This window comes from Cervus canadensis, chromosome 16, assembly GCF_019320065.1.
Source record: "Cervus canadensis isolate Bull #8, Minnesota chromosome 16, ASM1932006v1, whole genome shotgun sequence".
Classification (NCBI taxonomy): Eukaryota; Metazoa; Chordata; class Mammalia; order Artiodactyla; family Cervidae; genus Cervus; species Cervus canadensis.
In genome coordinates this window covers 44244347-44261951 of record NC_057401.1, presented here as the reverse complement: position 1 = coordinate 44261951, position 17605 = coordinate 44244347, and the positions used below count along the sequence as shown (strand labels likewise).

At 33.4% G+C, this 17605-nt stretch overlaps 1 protein-coding gene across 2 annotated transcripts in view; it reads right to left on the bottom strand.

Annotated features, from left to right (window-relative positions):
- Positions 1–480: 480 nt before the first annotated feature.
- Positions 481–17605, bottom strand: part of CDH9 (cadherin 9) — a 137663-nt gene continuing 120538 nt past the window's right edge. For both annotated transcript variants that reach the window (XM_043488759.1, XM_043488760.1), the window contains 5 exons: positions 8350–8486; positions 7766–7887; positions 5918–6035; positions 5578–5829; positions 481–1417 (listed from right to left, as the gene is read on the bottom strand). In XM_043488759.1, the coding sequence (XP_043344694.1) occupies positions 930–1417; positions 5578–5829; positions 5918–6035; positions 7766–7887; positions 8350–8486 (1117 nt within the window). In that variant the 3' untranslated portion in view covers positions 481–929. The remainder of the gene's footprint in view (positions 1418–5577; positions 5830–5917; positions 6036–7765; positions 7888–8349; positions 8487–17605) is intronic.

The following is a 17605-nucleotide window of genomic DNA, read 5'->3' as shown; positions in this document are numbered from 1 at the left end:
AGATTTTTTTAGCATCAACACATTACTGACACATACTTTACTCTCAGATAAAATTCACTGGTTGATCCCATAGGAAAGAATTGTACAAAAATTTAGTTAATTATTCACAGATATATTTATAACATTTTATATTCCAAGTGTCTCACATCCTAATCAATGGGTAGACATCATTGGCTAGGTAAACACTTGTCCATATTTGAGAGCTTGAAGCAGAAAATCACAATCCGTACCAAAGTTTTTTATAGTCCCATGATATTCTAGTTCCAAATTGCATGCAATAATTTAGCTACTTTTTCCCTGAGTAAATCATGTTTTACTTTTAAAGATGTTTAAAAAATGTTAAAAGCAATATCAGAAGTACTAATAGGAATCAAATAAAATGAAATTTATTTTTATAAATACTATTTTATTTCATAAAAATACAAAAATATAAATATACATTTATAAAAATATGAATGAATTAACACAAAGACATTCTTCAACTAAATAAATATGGCAGTAATAGTCATTCCTATTTCTTTAGGGATATATTTTTTTATATTAATTTACAAAGCAGTTGCACAATGTTTCATTTAATAGTAAAGGTGACTGTAAGTCAGTTAAGAAAACATTATTTATAAAGTTCTTATATCTAAGAAAAGGCACAAAAAGCCTTTTATGTATATGTTATCGATTATTGATGTGATATACTTTCCTTCAGAGATTGTTAGGCAAAGAGGGTGAACTGGTTATTATTACTTTTTAAAATCTATGTCATTCATATTCATTCACAGAAACTTACTGATTAAGCAAACTCTTACTAAGACAACACCTACGTATTGTTTGTAATTTTAACTTTTTAAAAATTTCCTCCAAGGAAGAGAATGCAGGCCACTCCATCTAGTAGCAAAGAGAGTACTTCCACCGACATCCATGAAGTCATACCATACTCAATCTCGGTCACTATCATCACCCCCATACATATCAGCAAGTTTTTTAAAACGAGGCCCCCAGTCGCTGAGGTAATCATAATCTTGGTTACAATCTGCTGTAAGAGATTCCAAAGAACTGAGGGAATCTGCTATGGAATCATTCCCTTCATAGGCATAAGTTGCCAGTGAATCATAAGGAGGTGCACTTGGGTCTGAGTCATTTTCTTTTAGTCTTCGATGGATAAAATCTTGTACGTCAATATTTTCCCACAGAGGTACAGTCCTCCTTATCTGAAAAATTGTTTCAGGCATTACATCCCTTCTAAGTTTACTATCTTCTCTTGCTTCTGGATTCCTTAAAGTGCCGATGTCAAAAGCTTGGGTATCTTCTTCCCCGCCACCTTCATCGTTATAGGTCACGATGTTGTCCCGGACATCGTCTTTTGAAATTATCAGAGGTTCCTTTTTTCTTTGCCTCTTCAATGCAGCAAAAAGCACAACTAAAACTATTAACAAAAAACAACAAAAAACAAATATAACAAAGAGACGGAGAGAAAATAGTGAGTTTCCATAATTCTGGTTTAAATACAGCACATTCCTATGTTTGTGACCTTGATGTGGTGAAAGAGGTGTTAAGTTCATTTGGATATAAAGACTAACTACCCTGTACAAATGCAGCATAATTTGGGCCAAAGACTGGATGTGCTATATTGATAAAAGAAAAGAAAAGAAAACAAAACAAAACAAAAAAAGCAGATAATACAGTCCCATTTATTTGCTTTTGAGACTCAATCTTCTATAGGGCTGAGGCATTGAAAAACTTTAATTATGACTAATGCATTTAGCCAACTGAGTATATAATATCTCACTTTTCCTCAATGCACATTTGTTTCAAAATATTAAAATTCTAAAACTACAATCATTATTATTACAAGAGAAATTGAGCACAAATTTTATGCTTTCTTAACGACTCAGGGGATATATGCAAAACATTCAAATTTATGCATATATACACATAAATGCCTTATATGCATATATGTGTAAATATGTGTCATGTGTATTGTATATACATATGTATACACACATTATAGATATGTATACACACATATATATCATGGTTTCATCCATTCCCATTATTGACCTGGTTTTGAAAGCCTACTTAAAATCTGAAATATAGTTCTATATGCTACAATATTAAATTCAAACTTAAACTCATCCTTACCTTCTACTCATCTTACAAAAATTACCTTGCTTCTAAGGACTTTCTTGACTTACACAGTTGTATTCAAGCTTCGAGGCTGGTCCCTCTGCATACACTGGGAACCCTCCTCACATATGATATGCCTTCTTATTTCTTTTATACTAGTGAAATGTAAACTATTAGGCAAATATTTGACAACAAACATTTGCAAGATAAATACATTTATAAACTAAAAATTACATTTAAAAATGTAAGAAAGATTATGTGATTTCCAAAAAGGTATGTTTTCCATTGAGAATGGACCAAGTCCATAATTTTATGTATAAGAAAAGTTAAAATGATATAAAGAAAAATTTCCCAAGCATACTTATACATTGCTGGGGAGAAAAAAAAGCAAATTTTCTCTTACTTTAGGAAAGTGAAAATATTTTGTTGGTATTACTGATGTTTCACTGAAAAATAAAAAAAGTGTTGGCTCAAATTCTATCATTCATTTTTTTCAGTCTTTGTTTTGAGATTACAAAAACTAATTTTCATTGAGACTGCACTTCACCATGGCCCTGATGCCCCTGTAACTACCATTAAGGCCTGTCCAATGCTATTGTTATATTGACCAAAACACTTTCCTCACCTTGTACTAATTAGTAGAAAGAAAACAAAAAAATCCTTAGAAATATCTTTACTAACCTGCACCAAGCAGGCTTTTGGTGCTGAGCTATATTCAGAGTCATGCTGGACGCATTATAAAAAACTATCCATTGAAAATGAGACATATCTTTACTCTCTCTTATTAAAGGATGAGTGTGTTAATTAAATTCAATATAGGTTTGAAATCCACCAATCTAGTGAGCCATGAATTAGAACAAGATGGTTCTTTCCAAGTTTAATATTCAATGAATTAATTTACATGTGTGTACTCAGTCGCTCCATCATGTCCAACTCTTTGCAACCCTATAGACTGTAGCCTACTGAGGTCCTCTGTCTGTGGGATTCTCCAGGCAAGAATATGGGAGTGGGTTGCCATGCCCTCCTCCGGGGGATCTTCCTGAGCTAGGGATTGAACCCACATCTCTTACATCTCCTGGGTTGGCAGATGGGTTCTTTACCACTAGCACAACCTGGGGAGTCCAAACTAATTTATAAATTCTCTATATGTCTAGCACAACAATGGTATAGTCAAATCACTTCAAGGGTTTCTTAGCTAATATAAAGTTTATGCATTTTCACAAATGGCCCTTAGAATCTGCTCTGAGTATTTTCTCCTTTGCCAGGTCAAAATTATCTGCTTCTTTTCCCTCCACTGAGGTTATTAATCTGGGGTATGTGAATGCAATTCAGAGAAGCTAGGATAAGGAATATAAAAAAATGCCTCATTATTTTTACTAATTTGTAACCTGAATGTAGCACTTTCTGTCATAAATATCAGCATAAATTATAGGGATAGTAAGAGTATGGTGACTATCAAACCAATGGAAATCATAGATACTTTATATTTCATTATAGTTAGGACATGTCACGAACGATCATTAGGCTTGCACTAAAACAAAGCATATATAAGCACATTTTGCTTTCTGTTTTTTGTTCAATTTGGATATATATATATTTCCTTTTGTATTACATGTTTTATTTAATAAGTTTAAATTATTATTCTAATATGGTCCACAAGTTTCGTTTTCACTACCAAAGGTGTTCAAGGAACCAAAGGGGTTAAGAAGTCCTGCCCTAGGTTTTAACCCCTGCCTTGTGTCAAGGATATAAATGAAGAACTACATTTCTTCAAACTGTGAAAGGATAGGCCTAAAATATCATGGCCCTTGTTATATCCACCTTGCAGAGCCGATCTCCTAACTACAGAAATATAGCAACTATATGCAGTCATTAGTATAAAGGCTTGAAATAATAGCAAGAGTGCTTAAGAAAGTTTATAATAAAAACCTTATGAATTAGAACACATTCTGACTAAGATAATAAAAAATAATTCCATGTTTAGATAATAAATTGAAAGGTAAAATATATGAAATGTGTGCCCTCCATATTGCCCAGGTCAGAAAGATGGCAAACTTTTCTGAATAAAAGAGCCTTCTAGAATTTCTGCATAGAGATTTAGTTGAATAATGTTATGATATCTAAACTTATTTTGGCAGATGAATATTATTCCCTCATATGCATGCCTTTTTGTGTGTATGTATTGTATTAATACTGGAATTAAGGAAAAAACAAAATATACCTATTTCCATCTTGTTCTAAATTAGAGAAGTAGAACTATTTTAGCAAATAAAACAGCGTGATATCAGTAGCACTTTGCTGAAAGGGTAGGGTAAATTTAATCTCCATAGGGATACAACAATATTTTACAGAGGAGTTGAAATTTCTAACAGCACGTGGACATGCAGACTGCTGCTGCTGATGGTAGTATTGTGTAAGTTCAAAATCACCCTGATAAATTGTTTTTCTAAATAGTTGGACCATCATAACTGGGACAAATGTTTTCCCCTCACTTGAATCAGTTCCCTGCTGAAGTCCTGCAAGAATATCTGGCCAAAGGGACCACATCCAGATAGGTTGAAGGGATTTGCAGTGAAAAGGAGCCAACACATATGAGTACTGGAACATAAATTTGGCTAGCGCTCCTGCCCTAAGCATTCATTTTGGATGAGTATTTGATGGAAACAAGTTTTGGGGGAATGTTTTACAGTGGAACGACCATTTAATTGAATTAAATTGTTGTCCTGTTAGGGCATACTCAAAGCATTTGCAACTGGAAGCATGACTTGATTTAGAAAATATTGCTGAAGTAGGTATGGTCACAGTGTCATAGTGATATTTTTAAAAATGAACTTAAGCATTTTCTTTGGTGGACTGAAACTACATATAACAAATATTATGAAAAAATGTCTATATTATTGTGACAACTTAAATGGGCTGGTTAATTCCATGTGTGAAATACATGGTAATATTAGGAATTTTATTTGTAAAATAGTCTTTTGAGGACAATGATTAGAAAGGTGAATTCTAACAAATAATAATCTGGGTTTGAATGATAGTTAGAACACTTTCTTAATGAGTGACTTTGTGTAAGTTATCTAACCTTCTGTAGAAGAATGAAAGTATTTACCTTAGTTGACATAAAAATTCAATCAATTATTAAATGAAGTACCATTTGAAATGTGACCATATTAGTTCACACTAAACACTATACATATATAAAATGTACTTTAAAATATCTGTATATATCACCAGCTATTATATCCTTGTTTTTTGGTCTCTTGTAAGCTAGACCTAGCCCCCATTAAAAATTCATTTTTTTTTTAATCAGAAGAACATTTTTAATAACAAGCTCAAATTTTCCCTCTTTAGCTATAAAGGAGAGTGTTTTTCAGTACACAAGCACTGGGTAATGAAGAAGAGAATTCCTTGAATTGAATGAGTATATCACAGGGGCATATCATTCTGGGGCATGCTTACCAAGCAGTATGATGACGCAGAGGAGGATGGCAACGAGAGCTCCAGTGCTCAGGCCAGCAGAGAGGACCAAGGCTTCAGCACTGCAGGACTGCATGTTTCCTTGATTATCACAAGCACACACACGAATGGTGAGTGTGCCGGTGCTGCTTTGAATCGGATAATCATTGTCAAAAATTAAAATTGGCAGCAAATACGTGCTCATTTTGCTGCGGCTGTACCCGTCTTTTCGGGTCATGATTCCTGCTGTATTATCTGTTAACAAAAAAAAAAAAAGTCAGATCAGTCTTTTAAATTCTGCCTCTTAATGTTTCATCATAATTGTCTTAAAAATGCTCTGTACCTTTATTGTCTACAATGGTGAAGTTTGGATTGAGGGGGAATTCTGGCACTGGTTCAAAAAAGAATTTGTGGCCTCGGGGAGGATCATCTTTGTCCATGACACTGACAGTCTGAATCAACTAAAACCAAAGAAAAATCAATTAAATAGAGCACAGAAAGCAACTCTTGTTATTACAAGACATTTAAAATCAGCGTTTGGGCTTTAAATATATTACTGAAACTAAACAAAAAAAAAAATTCCATTTTGAGAAAATTTTCCAGTGTTTTTTATAGCTTTGTCTAATGTAACTTATTTAATGAAGAATAAAAAATGTCAATCAAGTCTCAGTTTGCAGAGCACCTCTATGAATCATTGTCTGCTTCCTGGCCACTATTGTATCCAAGAAAAGAAATCCAAAATTAGATCAAGTCAATATCTTTTGCCTTTTGACTTGTTAATATATACTCCCAGTCCATTTTATTATGAATTGGTCACCAACATCTTGCCTCCACTAGACAATGATTGTTTCAAAAGCAAAGAACATAACAGATGGATCTTAAAAAAAAAAAAAAGTGATTATCACAACCACTTCTAGAGATTAAGGAAACTATAAATATAGTTTTGGAAAAATGAGCAATATGCTATATAATACCAGAAAGCAGATTTTAAAGCTTTGGGGTGTCATAATTACAATGAGATTACATACTTTATTCAAAATGTTTGCTCTTCTTTTTAATGGTAGCTGCAAAACTTAGAAGAATCTACGAATAAAGCCTTCTAAAGTTTTGTAATACACTGTTGAATTTGAGAAATTATAGCACCTCTCAGCCATGCTCACTGTAGGTCAAAGGTGTGCCACAGTGGGAAGATGGAACAGCAAATGACAGGTTGGGCAGTGAAATGCTAGTGAGCATTTTATCGTGGATAAAATACAAAGCCACACATCGGGGGGCCTGTTTTCCAGTCCTGGGTCTGCCATCTGTGTGATTTGTAACCACAGTCATTTAATTACCATTACTTTCAAATTCTCTTCTACAAAAACAAATAGTTTCACCACTTCCAGGTATCACAGTCCAACATTCTGTGATGAAGAATTAGTAGAGTTCTGCAGTAGTTTAATGTATCCATCATTGTGGTTATTGTGTATTCTCTAAGTCCATACTAGGGGGCTCAGTGATAAAATACTACATTAGTATAAAAAGTGGACATAGTCAGCATTTTCCTAAAATTACTTTAGTGATGTCTGAAATATTGCTTTATATGATGACCTTGTAACTCTTGTACAATCTTTTTTATCTCACTAATATTATAGCTGGAAAAACAGACAAAATATAACTAATCTCAAACCAAAATGACCTAATTGAGCAACTGAAAGTGGCAAATGTAATCAGCAAGAAATTATTATGGTTTCCTTTATATTAACCCAGGTCAATTTTATTTTCTTACTTCATGTTTTATTTAATAATATGTTTTCATCCCATTTGTGATTATATATCACTACCAGTATAATTATGAATCCAGGTAGGAACTTTTATATATGTGATATCTATTATATACCTGGTATATAAATTAAAGCATATATTGTAATTTTCCTATTATGTAATAGATTATATAAAATATTCAAAAATTCACATTTTTACATGTGTTCCCCATCCCCTACAATATTATAAAGTAATTAGCCTCCAACTAATAAAAATAAATGAAAAAATTCATATTTTTAAGATTATTGTGAGTTGTTTGGTATGGGAGATAAAGAAATGACAAGGTGAATTGACAATAGTTTTCATGAAAAAAACAAAGCCCAAGTAAATTAATGCAATGTCATTTGCCTTGGTGAAGAGGAAAAATTTTTTTAAGTTTATAACTTACCTGCCCAGGTTTTGCATTTTCACAAACAAATGTTTCATAGTACATGGCAAATTCTGGAGCGTGGTCATTTATATCAAGAATTCTGATGAAGACAGGAATGTGGCTACTTTGTTTTGAGTTATCTGCAGTGAGAACATGTGTAAGATTTTAGCCTCATTTACAGAGTAGCAGTGGTATTGTTTGCCCCATTTGTAACTTAGCAACACATCATTTCTAGGGTATTCACTTTTTGAATGGATTGCTGATGTATATCTGTTTTCTTACATGGCTCAAGTGAAAAGCATGATAGAATGAGGAGAATATAATTGAGAGTGAATATTATTTGTAAGATATGCTTTTCTTAGACTGATTATTTTATGATTAGATCATGTTTTATTCTACAGTAAGATGTAAAAGAAAGCCAAATTTAAAATGAATGAATATTTGGTAATCCTTAAAATAAGTTAAAAATCCAACACACTCTAAGTAATTTCTCTCAGTTCTAATAATAAAATCATCCCTCTCAAGAAAAAGTTTATTTAATGTTATTATTTTAAGACTTTGGTGAAAAATAATGTGCTCAGATGGATGTATTTCCAACTTACTTATTTCTGTAGCTGTGACGGTTATATTGTGCCAAGGAGTTGATTCCCTGTCTAGAGGCTTCAAAGTGAAAATAGAGCCATTTTCTGAGTGAATACTGAAAATCCGGTCCATGTCAGTATGCCGATCAACAGAGTACCTAGCAGGAAAGAGACTCATCATTCCAGGCACTGTTTTAAGATTACAGCTCATCTACCATTTCATAAAGTTAGAGGCAATTCACACAATGGTCTGATAAAGGTGACAAGTAAAATACTGATGATTTTCTTGAATTTTTATTTAGTGTAATTTTCACTTAGACAATTTGATACATTTGACTGATTTCATTATTACTATTCTATGATTATGTGTACTTCAGAGTCATTATTGACATTTGTGAGTCCCTGTGGCAGCTTTTAAGTGAGCTTTTAATAGTCACTTGATTTATTTATCCTATCATAAACCTATTGCAGTACTTGAGACATATTAAACAGCCATATTAAATTTGATAGAATCAATTCCATTGGATAAATTGAAATTAAGTTGCAAATAACACATAAAAATGTGTGTCCACAGAGTACTTATAAGTGGATATGCAGAGGCTGTTGTAAAATACATGGGTCTTGAATGGTTCTCAGTTCAAGGATTATTTCACCTGAATCAAATGCCCTGCTCCATTCTCTCCCTTTAACTTATTTCAGATAAAAACTGAAATGACAAAGGACCACAGAATTACATGACTCTCTCTCATTAGGTATGTATGTAAGATGTCATCCTAAACTTTGTATTATTCAGTGACCGGCAAAATAATGCCCACTCTCCTCCAATGGATGTCTATCCCCTTATCCCTGGAAGCTGTATATGGTTTACTTTACATGGTAAAAGTAACTTTTCAGGTGTGATTAAGGTTAAAGACATTGAGATGGGAGATTAAACTTGGTTATTTGTGTGTGTTAGTCACTCAGTTCTGTCCGACATTTTGCAACCCCATGGATTGTAGCCTGCCAGGCTTCTCTGTCCATGGAATTATTCAGGCAAGTATATTGACGTGTATTGTCATTCCCTTCTCCAGAGGATCTTCCTGATCCAGGGATTGAACCCTGGTCTCCCGCATTGCAGGCAGATTCTTTACTGTTTGAGCTACAGATTAACCCTATGAACCCTTAAAAGTAGAAAAAGAATGCAGAAAAGTAAAATTCTAGCTTACATGAAAATCCTTTAGTTACATCAGGCCATGTTACTAACCCTATGAACCCTTAAAAGTAGAAAAAGAATGCAGAAAAGTAAAATTCTAGCTTACATGAAAATCCTTTAGTTACATCAGGCCATGTTAGACTGTACTAGTTGCCATTTTTGCATATTTTAAATTTCTGCTGTTGAATGTTTAATTGAGCCATGTAAGAACCTAAGTGCATCTCACATGTTAATGGGAATCTTGGTAGAACAGATTCTGATTCACAATATTCTGCAATTCTAACAAGCTTAGGTGGATCCAGGTTGTAAGTCCATTGACAAGGTTTTGTATAACAAGGTTATAGACCATGGATAAATTGGTTAGTAAAAGGACAGCTAAGAGAACGACAATGGCAGAGACCTAACAGACTAATCAGCATCAAGTGGCATCCTCATTTTTCTAGGTCTCTATTAAAGACACTTAGCAAAATGAACTCCCTTTTAATCTGGTGAGTTTGGGAATTAACAATTCCCATTATGATTCTGTAATATATCCATTGTTGGGCACTGACTTTGACAAAAATTAGTAATAGATATTTAGGTTTCTAAACATTGTGAAACATTGGCAATTTTTGACATATTGGATGAAAATGGATTTATGTAAAGGCTATGTTTTTATGTTTGGGTTATTGTAAAAAAATACACATAACAGTCTACTTTTATAAGAAATATGCTTAACTTAAGGGATCCATTAGTAAACTCAGATTTCAAAAATAATTTTAACAGTATAGTGTGTGATGGTGCTTATGTAATTTATTTTCTGCTAAATTTTGTAAATTTATTATCTCAAATGCACAAATACAGTTCAAAATGAGTATTTGGACATGTGGAAATATACATAATGATGTATATATATTGGATTTCATCTTAAGATAGGAAAGCTAAAAGCTTTGTATACTTGTTCTCAGATTTCTTTCTGTACTTCACTTCCCAGATATGAAACCAGGTCAGTCACCTCCTTGTTATCCTTTGGACATGTTGTGCAATGGACAGTAGAGCTATATGGAAATGGTAGCATCCCATTATTTTTGCAAATGGAGTAGGAAATGGCAACCTATGCAAGTATTATTGCTCGAAAATTCCATGGACGTGCAGCCTGGTGGGCTGCAGTCTGTGTGTGGGTCGCAGAGTTGAACATGACTGAAGCAACTGAGGACATTTTTGCAATAATTATGATTGTAATTTTTCTGCACAGTTGTTATAAAAAGAATTTGGAGATTTTTTAAAAACCCAAGTTTGACATTTGGTCCCTGTCCAAGAATACCTATCCTGTAAAACCTAGATACAAAAATAATTATATAAGTGCGTTTTAGCATGTAATTGTGTGTGTGTGTGTGTGTATTATATATTTATATTTCCTAGAGACAAAAGTTATGCTGGGTTATAACTAAGAATTCATTGTCAGCAAAGGATCTGAGATAGTTTTTCTTCTTCTTCTTTTTTTTTTTTAAAATAAACATCAATGTATTAAAATGAAGACTAAAAGTCATATGAAATTTTCTCTTTAATTTTTATTGCTCGCTGGTGGTTGTGGTTTATTTGCTAAGTCAGGTTCAACTCTTGTGACGCCATGGTCTGTAACCCACCAGGCTTTTCCATCCATGGGATTTCCCAGGCAAAAATACTGGAGTGAGTTGCCATTTCCTCCTCCAGGGGATCTTCCGGAGCCAGGGATCCAACTGGAGTCTCCTGCTTTGCAGGCAGATTCTTTACTGTTGAGCCATCAGGGAAGGTCTTTTATTGCTTAAGTAGTTTTAAAATGAGGCAAGATAGAGTGTTTTCTATTTCTAGGTTTCAATTTTCCTAAAATTGAATGTAGCCTGAGAGTTACTGGAATATTTAAAAAAAAAAAAATTTTTTTTTCTCCTAAAATACTTGGACCAAATTTTACTTATCAATACAAACAATCCTAAAAGAAACACAAAGAAAGTAAGTAAAAGAGCACAACCCAATCACATCTATGTGTTGAATTAAATTCAGTTCATAATATTCACCTTTATATTTTTATCTCCATCACTGGAAAGTTCAGTAGCTAACCATAATCTGCTTGTTGCTGAATAGATTTCTGATTTCTTCCTATCATTTGCATCAGAGATCAAGAGGAAAATAAAAATTTCTTTGTTCCCATTAGTACTTGCCCTAGAGATTTGTGTGGGAGTTTCTGTGATTGTGGAATAATTAATAATTCTTACATTTCATAAATCTAGCTTTGACTTGGCATTTGTGTGGCATCAAAATAAGTCCATGTTTCTGGCTGCCCCACTTTTAGGTTCAACCTTGAAAGGTACTGTCTTCAAGTTAAGAATTCATGAAGAGGAATCACTTTGATGATTTATAAATAGTTCACTTTAATATTAACACTGCAAACTTCTGGGTGTGTATTTATAAGTTTGCCCCATTGCAAATTATGTCTTGCTATTTTTCAAAGCCCAGAGACAATTTTCATTTATTTAGCAACCAGTGTTCTATTTTAAACACAGAATAGGATGTTCTCGTTTACCTCTTAATAATAAATACACCAGATTACAACAAATGACCAAGAGGAGGCTGATAAACACAATGCGAGACAAAACTGTCTCTATGCCTCAGCAGATTATTTAATAAAACAATTTTTTATTGATCTCCTTATACTGAATTTTTAATAATAAGTTTAAAAAATCATTGGCGTGATTTTTTGAATGAATAACTTATGCAGAAACAGGAGCTAACCATATAGGCAGCAAAAATAGCAAGGTCAAAAGGTCACAAGAAAGTTGAGACTGTGGAACCTAAGACGTCGTGGTTCTAGCTTGTTTTCTGTGTTGCTGTTTGTGTATTTGTTTGTTTTTTTTTCAAGTTCTACAATTAAGAATCAAACACATACATGTATATGCATGGCTGAGTCCCTTTGCTGTTCACCTTAACCTACCACAACATTATTAATCGGCTATATCCCAACATAAAATAAAAAGTTTAAAAATAAATAAATAAAATAGATAACCAATAAGGACCTATTTCACAGGGAATTCTGTTTATATTCTGTAATGATCTAAATGGGAAAATTTGAAAAAGAATCAATATATTTATAGGCATAAGAAAATGTGCTTCCCTGGTGGCTCAGACTATAAAGAATCCTCTTGCAATGCTGGAGACCTGGGTTCACCCCCTGGGTTGGGAAGATCTCCCAGAGGAGGGCATAGCAACCCTCTCCAGTATTCTTGCCTGAAGAATCCCCATGGACAGAAGAGTCTGGCAGGTGACAGTCCATGGGGTTACAAAGAGTCGGATAGGACTGAGTGACTGAGCACATCATCACTCTTCTGTCCACCTGAAACTAATACAACGTGGTTAATCAGCTATACTCCAATGTAAAAAAAAAAAAAAAAAAGATTCTTAAAAATAAAAAAAGCAAACACATAGAAGATCTCTGTATTTTCACCTACTACAAAAATGTCAGTTAAGTTACAGACACCAGAACAAATCAACAAATCAGGAATATGCAGAAATATGTCAGGGATAGCATTCCTTTCCCTTTTCTGTACCCCAGACATCTTCCACTAAGTGAATAGACTTAGGCTGCGAGTTTGTTCATCATTTTTTCAGCTACTGCTTTCCAGAAATGTGTCTTCCAGCTACAAATTGAAACCTTCCTTGAGAATGTGGCTATACTGCTTAAACAAATAATTCATAACATTTTCTGGAAATACCAGTGACATAATTTTGAAATTACCATTATCTTACTCTCTGTAATGAAATCAAACAAACATTATGAAAATACTAATATAGATGAAGGCACTTATTCCAGTTTATTATGGAATCATGTACTTTACTGTGACATAACTAAATTTCTCACCAGCAAGTTTGTTTTTTACTTCTTTGCATGACTGCTGTAGAACTGATTTCTTCTAAAATTTGTTGAATTTTAAATATGCTGAGCATAAAATAGGTGTGAAATGAGACAACATACTCTTTCAGAAACTGTAAAGCTATAATCAACCTTAAAACTTAGGAAATCCAGGATAACTAATGAGGTGACGCAAAGTTGACAACAACTGCTAATTGTAACCAGAATCTTATGTTGCAAGTGGAAGCTGTACTTCAGAAAATATGTTTCATGGACGGATTTACTGGTGGGTGAGAATTACTTCCCAAACTCTCCCTGGAAAATGCTTCTCCATGATGTTTATCGGCTCTGTCATCCTTCTAAATGATTCAGACAAACAGAAGAGTCAAATATTACAATGCTGTCTTCTGGTTGAATTACCGATTATTTTTCACACTGTAATTGAATATATAAAGCTTTTTTTTTTTAACATACATTTTTATGCTAGCAAGATGAGTTTAATATTATATTTTCAGGCACGGCCCAATATTTTATTAGATTTGGCAGTATAAATTTAGAAACATAATTTCAAATTCATGTGTTCCCCCAATATTTTTCTTCCCTTTGTCACAATTCTTGAGATTTTACAGGTAAAACTACAGCTCATTGTTTTTTGAAGATGTTAAGTACCCTATAAAAGTAAATATTTCAGGTACAGCTATGAATTTAAAAATGTATCAGCCACTTTTATGTATCATAAAAAAGGTTGCAAGTTTTACTGTCAGTCTTTGACCAAGAATTTTTTCTCCTGAAATTGGATCATGTGGAAATTATCAGATATAATGTGTGAGATATAGATTCACACACTATGAGTCAGACACAACTGACTGACTTTCACTCCACTGCATATATATATATGCAGTGGAGTGAAAGTATATGTATATAGACAATAGAAGTTTATTAAGAAAGGTAATTATATTAGCAAATATTTACAGTTAGTAAAATACATAAATCCATAAATATTATAGTAGTTCTACTTAATAATAAATAATTAGGAGATGATAAGTTGTTTGAAAGATGAAATACTTGATGGAAGTAAAATAAATAGCACTGGTGTATCTACTGAGGCGATAATTATAGACATCTTATTTTCTATAAAATTGTGCAATACATTTTTCTAAAATGAATGGCTATAATTATGTAATCTTGAAAACCTGAAAGCTTGAAAAGATATGAATGTTCTCACATATAAAATAACAGGGACTAGATTTACCACCTGTTTCCACACTAAAAGCCAGATGAAATATATGAAACAATCATTTTTGAAGTATTGGATACCAGGAGACAGAGAGTGTAATTCCCGGGGAAAGAGGAAAAAATGATGCAATCCTCAAAAGTGACTTTGTCCTGGGAGGGTCTCTAGGCAATAACACAGGAAGTGGGAGCCCAGGTGGAGCCTGTCAATCCCTTGAGTTCAAGAGATGATTCTGGGGGTCCAAGGAGACTAATGTGGGCTACAATTTTCTGGGTAGAGAACTTCAGGGGATAGAACTTCACTGTGAACCACAAAAATATGAAGAGAATCCCACTCAACTCCAGCTGAGTACTGGTCAGAATACATAAGAGAACAAGTAAAATCTATGGCTTCCATAGATGTAACCAATTATAAGGTCCAGCAGGTGCAAAGTTGAATTGGCATGTGTCTGGAAATAATTCTAGTTAAATAATTCTAGCCAAAATGGAAAATTCACCACTCATGGGGCTTTGTTGGACTACTCAGAAATGTCTTACCTGATTTATAGGGCAAAACCAGTTATAGACAAAGGGCTGCTAAAGCAAAACCCAAAAGGTTTAAGCTATTTCAAGTAACTTAGCCACGCATCTGAATACAGTTCAAGAGTATTTATAAAAATATAAAGTGTCACACACTAAACACAGTATAAACACAATACTTTTTGTGCAATCAGAAATCACTGGTGAGCATGGAATGGGAAATGTGACTGCAAACAAAAATCTGTCAACTAAAGCTAACCTGGATATTACACAGTTGACAGAATTAGCTGACAATGATATTTTAACAGTTATTTTAAATGCATTCTGAATATTTAACTTGGAGAAGGAAATGGCAACCCATCCCAATATTCTTGCCCAGAGAATCCTATGACAGAAGAGTCTGGTAGGCTATAGTCTGTACAATCGCAAAGAGAGGAAAGAATAAGGATATATATGTGTGTGTGTGTGTGTGTGTGTGTAAATATATATATATCCTTCATAAAGCTTCTAGAAAATAAACTACAGTCTGTGAGTTGAAAATCATCCTATGATGGAATTAAAGCAGGCTAGGTATTGCCAAAAAAAAACACATAGTAAACTTTAAAAGAAAAATGAATGGGAACTATTTAAAATGACTAAGGTGAGGGAGATTAAAAATTAGAGCACCAGTGAGCTGTGTTGCACTTTCAAGAGACCTAACATAATTAAAATTAAATGATCTGAAAGAGAGGAACGTAGGGCAAAATTATTGAAGAAAGAGTGATAGAAAAGTTTTCCAAGTTTGACAAAAGTCATAAACTCACAGATCCAAGAAGCTTAATAAATGTCAAGTACAAAATATATGAAGCATATTATAGAAATCACATCATAATCAAATTGCTTAAAGCTTTTAACAAAATTTCAATGCATCTTAAGGAACAACTAAGTTTTTTAAGACAAAAATAAACATAAAGACATTTCAAAATATTTACTTTAGATCTATAAAAAAGCAACAACTACCCTCAATCTAAATTTCTATACCCAGCAAGAAAAGAGTGATGACATTAAAAAAGGAAATATTGAAGAATGCCAAATAAGGCACAGTATTAATCCAAACAAGGCAGAAAATAGGAATGATGAAACAAAGAAAAGATAGAGCAATTAGAAAACAATAGCAAACAAACATGAGGTATATAATAACTGAGATAATAAATACACCAGAAGAAATCAACAGATTATTTGATACAGAGGAATTGACCACAATCTGGAAGACAAAGTAGTGGAAATAATTGAAGATAAATAGCAAAAAGGGGGAAAAAAAGATAAAAATAAAGAAGGAAAACTTGCAAGACTTCTAGTACAACATCAAGCACCATAAGATTCATATTTAGTGGTCCAGAAGAAGAGAAACAGAGAAACAGGAAGAGAGCATATTTGAAGACATGATAGCAGAAGAATGTCCTAACCTGAGAAAGGAAATAGGCATCCAGGCCAGGAAGTACAGAGTTCAAAACAGGATCAACCCAAAGAGGACCACACAAAGACATATTGTAATGAAATGAGAAAATTAAAGAGAGAATATTAAAAGCTGGAAGGGAAAAGCAACAAGTTATATATAAGGGAATGTCCATAGGCTGTCAGTCAACATTTCAACAGTTAATACACAGGACAGAAGAGAGTGACACAGTAAATAAAATCCGAAAAATAAAATCCAAAGTTAGTAGAAGAAAATCCAAAGTTAGTAGAAGAAAAGCAGTTATAAGGATCAGAAATACATGAAATAGACACTAAAAAACAAGCAAACAAAGAAACAATAGGAAAGATCAACAAAACTAGGAATTAATTCTTTGTAAAAATAAACAAAACTGATATACTTTTAGCCAGAGTCATTGAGAAAAAAGAGAGTGGGACCAAATTAATAAAATTAGAAATGAAAAAAGAGAAGTTACAACCCACAACACAGTCCTCAATAAAACTAGAAGGAAAAAAAAAAAATCCCTATTATGGACAATGGAAAGAAAAGACAAGGGAAAACTAAACCAAATTCTGAGGGACAAAAGCCATGGGTTGCTTCTTGTACAAGTTTGTCCTTGAGGCTCTGCTATGTACTACTGAATTCAGTCATATTAGTTTATGAATGTGAAATGTTGTTAATTATCTCTAAAAATCAGGCCTAGAAAGCAGAATTATATAGGTTAAATAATTGGCTGTGCATTCAGATCAACAATAATTTGAATCCTCAGCCTGCCAGTTATTTGTATAGGGTCCTTGGCAAAGCTCCTTAAACTCCTTGCATCTCTATCTCTATTTATTTTTAACAATACAGATGTACATGTCAATCCTGAACTCCCGATCTATCTCTCACCCTACTCCCCCTCGAGTAACCACAGATTTATTCTCTAAGTCTGTGAAATTCTCTGATGGCTCAGTAAGGAAAGAATCAATTGCAGTGCATGAGACACTGGAGAGGCAAGTTCGATCCCTGGGTTGGG